We start from the raw sequence: 7805 nt of genomic DNA, 5'->3' as shown, positions 1-7805 counted from the left end.
CCACTCACTCACTCACTCATACACTCACTCAATCAATCACTCACTCATACATACACTCACTCATACATACACTCACTCAGCCACTCACTCACTCATACACTCACTCACTCATACACTCATACATACATACACTCACTCACTCACTCATATACTCATACATACATACACTCACTCATATACTCATACATACATACATACACTCACTCAGCCACTCACTCACTCATACATACATACACTCACTCATACACTCACTCACTCATATACTCATACATACATACACTCACTCAGCCACTCACTCACTCATACACTCACTCACTCATACACTCATACATACATACACTCACTCAGCCACTCACTCACTCACTCATACACTCACTCACTCATATACTCATACATACATACATACACTCACTCAGCCACTCACTCACTCACTCATACACTCACTCACTCATACACTCATACATACATACACTCACTCAGCCACTCACTCACTCATACACTCACTCACTCATATACTCATACATACATACACTCACTCAGCCACTCACTCACTCATACATACACTCACTCACTCATATACTCATACATACATACACTCACTCAGCCACTCACTCACTCATACATACACTCACTCACTCATACACTCACTCATTAACTCACTCATACACTCACTTACTCATACACTCACCCACTCACTCATACACCCACTCACTCATACACTCACCCACTCACTCACCCACTCACTCACTCACCTACTCACTCCTACACTCACTCACTCAGACACTCACTCGCCCAGCCACTCACTCACTCATAAACTCACTCACTCATACACTCACTCACTCACTCATACACTCACTCACTCATATACTCACTCACCCAGTCACTCACTCACTCATACACACACTCACCCACTCACTCACTCACCCACTCACTCACCCACCCACTCACTCACTCACTCACCCACCCACTCACTCACTCACTCACTCACCCACTCACTCACCCACTCACTCACTCACCCACTCACTCACTCACCCACTCACTCACTCATACATACACTCACTCATACTCATACATACACTCACCCACTCACTCACACACTCACCTACTCACACACTCACCCTCACACTGACAGACAGAGAGGGGAGTCACGTGGAGTCGAGAAACACGCGCAGGGCTCGAGGTGACATCATCGTCATCGATGTTCATCCAGCAGTGGAAAGACCACGGCGATGGTGAACAGATTCGTTCATTAAAACGAGCACGTGGCATGCCCCCTGACCCCTGACCCATGCCCCCTGACCCCTGTCCCTGCCCTCTGACCCCTGACCCCTGCCCCCAGGTGAGGGAGATGCTGGCTGCTGAGACCGGCTTGAACGTCCGCGTCGTGCAGGTCTGGTTCCAGAACCAGCGCGCCAAGGTGACACACACACTGACACACACACTGACACACACACACTGACACACACACACACTGACACACACACTGACACACACACTGACACACACACACTGACACACACACACTGACACACACACTGACACACACACTGACAACAACCGCCATTCGCCACTAAGTGGCGGTGACGTCACCACGACGCTTGTGCCAGGCCATGTGCACCTTGAGGCCACGTGAAGTGTCGAACGCCCGCTGGCAGGAGGTCACGGGGCAGACCCAGGTGCCACGGGTCGACTGACCGAGATGACCGAGATGACTGGCTGATGCACCACCTGTGCCCCCTACTGTGCCAACTTGCTGTGCTTTAGCCACCCGGCGCTCTGCTCGTTGTTGTGAGCGTCGCTCCTCCGCCCTCCGTTGTTGTTGGAGGGCGACTGCCTCCAACTGCCCAGTAGCGTCCTTCACGAGCCTCCTCCACTGAGGCCGATCTTGACACCGCTGGTACCAGTCATCGGCAAGTCCACTCAGCTCCACGTCCTCCTGTACCACATCACTCCATCTCTTCTCTAGCCCGTGCCGCGCCCGTTTAGCCCCCTCGATCCGGCCGAACAAAAGCTACTTAGGCATGCGGTGGCTGGGCATGCGGGCTACATGACCCAGCCAACGCAGCCTTGCCTGCCGGAGGAGCTCACTGATGGGACTTTGCCCAGATCTTTCAAGGACTTGTGAGCTCCTCACACAATCCAGCCTGGTTAAACCCAGGATGGATCGTAGGCAGGCCAGCCTAAATGTTTCCAACCGGCGAAGATGCTCCACTAGGGGGGTCCATGTTTCGCAAGCGTAGAGAAGGGAGGGAATGACCGTGGCCGAAAAGACCTGAAGCTTCGTGCGGAGCGACAGACCAGGTAGCTTCCACACAGCGTTACGCAACCGATGAAAAGATATTGCCGCTCGACTGATTCGGAGTGAGACCTCTGCTGATAAACTGGAGCCGGTCATAAGCACACTGCCCAGGTATGGGAAACTCTCCACTCTCTCCACAACTGCCCCATCACCAATTGGGAGTTGTGGGGGTGGAGTGTCCGATGGTACAAAATACCCAGGCAGGTGCTTAGTTTTGGTGGGGCTGATGGTAAGGCCCCACCTCTTAGTGGCACGCTCCAGTCTCAGCAGCAGCGTCTCCAACTACTCTTCTGAATGAGCAGCTATTACCAAATCATCGGCATACATAACGTGGTTGACCAATAGGGAGCCATCCCTTGATCGCACCCGGGCGTCGATCAGCCTCCCATTATATCTGTACCAAATGGAAATTCCCCCGGTACAGCTATTGAAGGCTTCACGAACTACGCAGTCGAAATAGATGTTAAATAATGTGGGAGCCAGAGGACATCCCTGTCGCACCCCAAGGTGTACAGGGAAAGGCTCCGACTCCCGGCCACGTAGTTTTACCCGGGCCCGCTCACCATCATGAAGGTCCTTAATAATCGTGAGCAGAGGGTCAGGGACTCCGAAAGCACGAAGAACAACCCAGAGCCCAGTCCTACTGATGGTATCATAGGCCTTGACCAGGTCAATAAAGCAGAGATGTAGGTCTTTTTGGAATTCCCTACACCTCTGCTGTAGCAGACGGACAGAAAATATGGCATCTGTGCAGGACCGCCCTTTCCTGAAACCGCATTGGGGCTCCGCAAGCCTCTCCTCAGCGTGCCTAGCAAGGCGATGTTGAATAATCCTTGCCAGGACCTTACCCGGCACACTGAGGAGTGAGATGCCCCTGTAGTTGTTACAGTCGGTACGGTCCCCCTTCTTAAAGAGGGGGACCACCAGGGCATCCTTCCAGTCCTGCGGAACCCGTCCAGTGGTCCAGACTGTTGTTATGATGTCATGTAGGGCAGTCTGTGCACAAACGCCACCCTCCCTCAGCATTTCGCTTGGGAGATCATCTCTGCCCGGTGCCTTCCCTGGTCTCAGACTCCGGATCGCCCGCAGTACTTCCTCAACAGCTGGCACCTCAGCCAGCCACTCACAGGGGGTGACCTCTTCCAATATTTGAGGCACCGCAGCCTCAGCAGGGTTATCCCCAATTTGTGCCATGATGTTTTCTTGGCTGAGAGATTTTCCCTCCCCCAGGACCTCACAGAAATGCTCAGCAAATCTGCAAACCTGTTCCTGGGGGTCGGAGATTGGATCACCGTTTTTTCCTCTAATAATGGTAATAGGTGTGGCGCTGCAGGTTACTTTTTTGATGGAGTTAAATGGTGATTTGTGATCGCGGGCCACTGAGGCAGACTCCATCTCCTCAGCAACCCGCGACCACCACCCATCCTTACAGCGCCTCACGGCTCTCCGAACCTCCGAGCGAAGGCTGCGGTAAACCTCCTCATTCTCTGACGTGGGATGATGTAGGCGATGAGAGTGCGCCTGTCGCTTTTTCTCAATTAACCTGAACACCTCCTCCGTCAGCCAGGGTTTCTGGGGAGGTCTAGACCGCGTACCCAAAGCAGCCATTGCAGCTGCATGAGTCACAGTCTTAAACCTCGCCCATTTACCCTCGACATCAGGTGGAGTGGGGGACGATGCCAACCCCAGCTGCAAGCAATGATGAAATTCTCGCTTGCAACTTTCATCAGCTAGCTGAGACCAGGCCACTTTTGGTTGAATGGGGTCCTGGGTGTACACCCACCACCGGAGTGGAAGAATGGCAGGCGCATCTTACAGATGACTAGTCGATGGTCAGAGGTCAGATCAGCTCCACGGTAGGTCCTGGTGTCAAGGACATGGGCTCGCATCCGCTGTATTTGGATGCGGATACACACTGACACACACACACTGACACACACACACTGACACACACACTGACACACACACACTGACACACAGACACTGACACACACACTGACACACACACTGACACACACACACTGACACACACACACTGACACACACACATTAACACACACACACTGACACACACACACTGACACACACACTAACACACACACACTGACACACACACACTGACACACACACACTGACACACACACACTGACACACACACTGACACACACACACTGACACACACACTGACACACACACTGACACACACACTGACACACACACACTGACACACACACACTGACACACACACTGACACACACACTGACACACACACACTGACACACACACTGATACACACACTGACACACACTGACACACACACACTGACAACAACAACAACAACCGCCATTCGCCACTAAGTGGCGGTGACGTCACCACGACGCTTGTGCCAGGCCATGTGCACCCTGAGGCCACGTGAAGTGTCGAACGCCCGCTGGCAGGAGGTCACGGGGCAGACCCAGGTGCCACGGGTCGACTGACCGAGATGACCGAGATGACTGGCTGATCCACCACCTGTGCCCCCTACTGTGCCAACTTGCTGTGCTTTAGCCACCCGGCGCTCCGCTCGTTGTTGTGAGCGTCGCTCCTCCGCCCTTTGTTGTTGTTGGAGGGCGACTGCCTCCAACTGCCCAGTAGCGTCCTTCACGAGCCTCCTCCACTGAGGCCGATCTTGACACCGCTGGTACCAGTCATCGGCAAGTCCACTCAGCTCCACGTCCTCCTGTACCACATCACTCCATCTCTTCTCTAGCCCGTGCCGCGCCCGTTTAGCCCCCTCGATCCGGCCGAACAAAAGCTGTTTAGGCATGCGGTGGCTGGGCATGCGGGCTACATGACCCAGCCAACGCAGCCTTGCCTGCCGGAGGAGCTCACTGATGGGACTTTGCCCAGATCTTTCAAGGACTTGTGAGCTCCTCACACAATCCAGCCTGGTTAAACCCAGGATGGATCGTAGGCAGGCCAGCCTAAATGTTTCCAACCGGCGAAGATGCTCCACTAGGGGGGTCCACGTTTCGCAAGCGTAGAGAAGGGAGGGAATGACCGTGGCCGAGAAGACCTGAAGCTTCGTGCGGAGCGACAGACCAGGTAGCTTCCACACAGCGTTACGCAACCGATGAAAAGATATTGCCGCTCGACTGATTCGGAGTGAGACCTCTGCTGATAAACTGGAGCCGGTCATAAGCACACTGCCCAGGTATGGGAAACTCTCCACTCTCTCCACAACTGCCCCATCACCGATTGGGAGTTGTGGGGGTGGAGTGCCCGATGGTACAAAATACCCAGGCAGGTGCTTAGTTTTGGTGGGGCTGATGGTAAGGCCCCACCTCTTGGTGGCACACTCCAGTCTCAGCAGCAGCGTCTCCAACTCCTCTTCTGAATGAGCAGCTATTACCAAATCATCGGCATACATAACGTGGTTGACCAATAGGGAGCCATCCCTTGATCGCACCCGGGCGTCGATCAGCCTCCCATTATATCTGTACCAAATGGTAATTCCCCCGGTACAGCTTTTGAAGGCTTCACGAACTACGCAGTCGAAATAGATGTTAAATAATGTGGGAGCCAGAGGACATCCCTGTCGCACCCCAAGGTGTACAGGGAAAGGCTCCGACTCCCGGCCACGTAGTTTTACCCGGGCCCGCTCACCATCATGAAGGTCCTTAATGATCGTGAGCAGAGGGTCAGGGACTCCGAAAGCACGAAGAACAACCCAGAGCCCAGTCCTACTGATGGTATCATAGGCCTTGACCAGGTCAATAAAGCAGAGATGTAGGTCTTTTTGAAATTCCCTACACCTCTGCTGGAGCAGACGGACAGAAAATATGGCATCTGTGCAGGACCGCCCCTTCCTGAAACCGCATTGGGGCTCCGCAAGCCTCTCCTCAGCGTGCCTAGCAAGGCGATGTTGAATAATCCTTGCCAGGACCTTACCCGGCACACTGAGGAGTGAGATGCCCCTGTAGTTGTTACAGTCGGTACGGTCCCCCTTCTTAAAGAGGGGGACCACCAGGGCATCCTTCCAGTCCTGCGGAACCCGTCCAGTGGTCCAGACTGTTGTTATGATGTCATATAGGGCAGTCTGTGCACAAACGCCACCCTCCCTCAGCATTTCGCTTGGGAGATCATCTCTGCCCGGTGCCTTCCCTGGTCTCAGACTCCGGATCGCCCTCAGTACTTCCTCAACAGCTGGCACCTCAGCCAGCCACTCACAGGGGGTGACCTCTTCCAATATTTGAGGCACCGCAGCCTCAGCAGGGTTATCCCCACTTTGTGCCATGATGTTTTCCTGGCTGAGGGATTTTCCCTCCCCCAGGACCTCGCAGAAATGCTCAGCAAATCTGCAAACCTGTTCCTGGGGGTCGGAGATTGGATCACCGTTTTTTCCTCTAATGATGGTAATAGGTGTGGCGCTGCAGGTTACTTTTTTGATGGAATTAAATAGTGATTTGTGATCGCGGGCCACTGAGGCAGACTCCATCTCCTCAGCAACCCGCGACCACCACCCATCCTTACAGCGCCTTACGGCTCTCCGAACCTCCGAGCGAAGGCTGCGGTAAACCTCCTCATTCTCCGACGTGGGATGCTGTAGGCGATGAGAGTGGGCCTGTCGCTTTTTCTCAATTAACCTGAACACCTCCTCTGTCAGCCAGGGTTTCTGGGGAGGTCTGGACCGCGTACCCAAAGCAGCCATTGCAGCTGCATGAGTCACAGTCTTAAACCTCGCCCATTTACCCTCGACATCAGGTGGAGTGGGGGACGATGCCAACCCCAGCTGCAAGCAATGATGAAATTCTCGCTTGCAACTTTCATCAGCTAGCTGAGACCAGGCCACTTTTGGTTGGAATGGGGTCCTGGGTGTACACCCACCACCGGAGTGGAAGAATGGCAGGCGCATCTTACAGATGACTAGTCGATGGTCAGAGGTCAGATCAGCTCCACGGTAGGTCCTGGTGTCAAGGACATGGGCTCGCATCCGCTGGTCCGTCACTATGTAGTCCAGCAGATGTTCTTGCTTGGACCCGGCATGTATCCATGATGTTGTGTGGATGCGCCGATGCCGGAAGAGCGTGTTGGTAATTACAAGCCCATGGGCTGCACAAAAATCTAGCAGCCTTCTACCGTTATTATTGAGCTGATCTGGCCCATGCCTTCCAATCACTCCAGACCAGGTGCCAGCATCATGACCAACTCGGGCATTGAAGTCACCCAACAAGATGACTCTGTCCCGAGTGGCCACTTTAGCCAGCACCTGTGACAGGAGGTCATAGAAAGCGTCTGACTCATCGGCTTTGCCTGCATCCCTCCACGGATGTTCGTCTTCGGTGGGGGCATAAGTAACCACGACCACCACTCCTCGCCTCTGGTTGATGGGAAGGCGAGCCCAAAGTATCCTGGGGCTTACAGCTTCCCACACCTCACCGCCACGCTCCCACGCCCCCTTCATTCTTTTGTTCAGAAGAAGAGCCACACCCTGTTGTTTGGCATTCTCCTGCCCCGAGTAGAGGAC

The 7805-nt window shown here is 54.0% G+C and overlaps 1 protein-coding gene across 1 annotated transcript in view; it reads left to right on the top strand.

Moving 5' to 3' along the window:
* The window catches only part of LOC144952541 (LIM homeobox transcription factor 1-beta-like), a 174296-nt gene that overhangs the window by 145614 nt on the left and 20877 nt on the right, over nt 1-7805 (top strand). Inside the window, exon 6 of the mRNA XM_078882991.1 lies at nt 1340-1417. Coding sequence (XP_078739117.1) covers nt 1340-1417 — 78 coding nt within the window. The remainder of the gene's footprint in view (nt 1-1339; nt 1418-7805) is intronic.

Source organism: Lampetra fluviatilis, chromosome 68, assembly GCF_964198595.1.
Source record: "Lampetra fluviatilis chromosome 68, kcLamFluv1.1, whole genome shotgun sequence".
Lineage (NCBI taxonomy): Eukaryota > Metazoa > Chordata > Hyperoartia > Petromyzontiformes > Petromyzontidae > Lampetra > Lampetra fluviatilis.
Note: the sequence above shows the minus strand (reverse complement) of the source record. Positions and strands in the feature narration are given on the sequence as shown.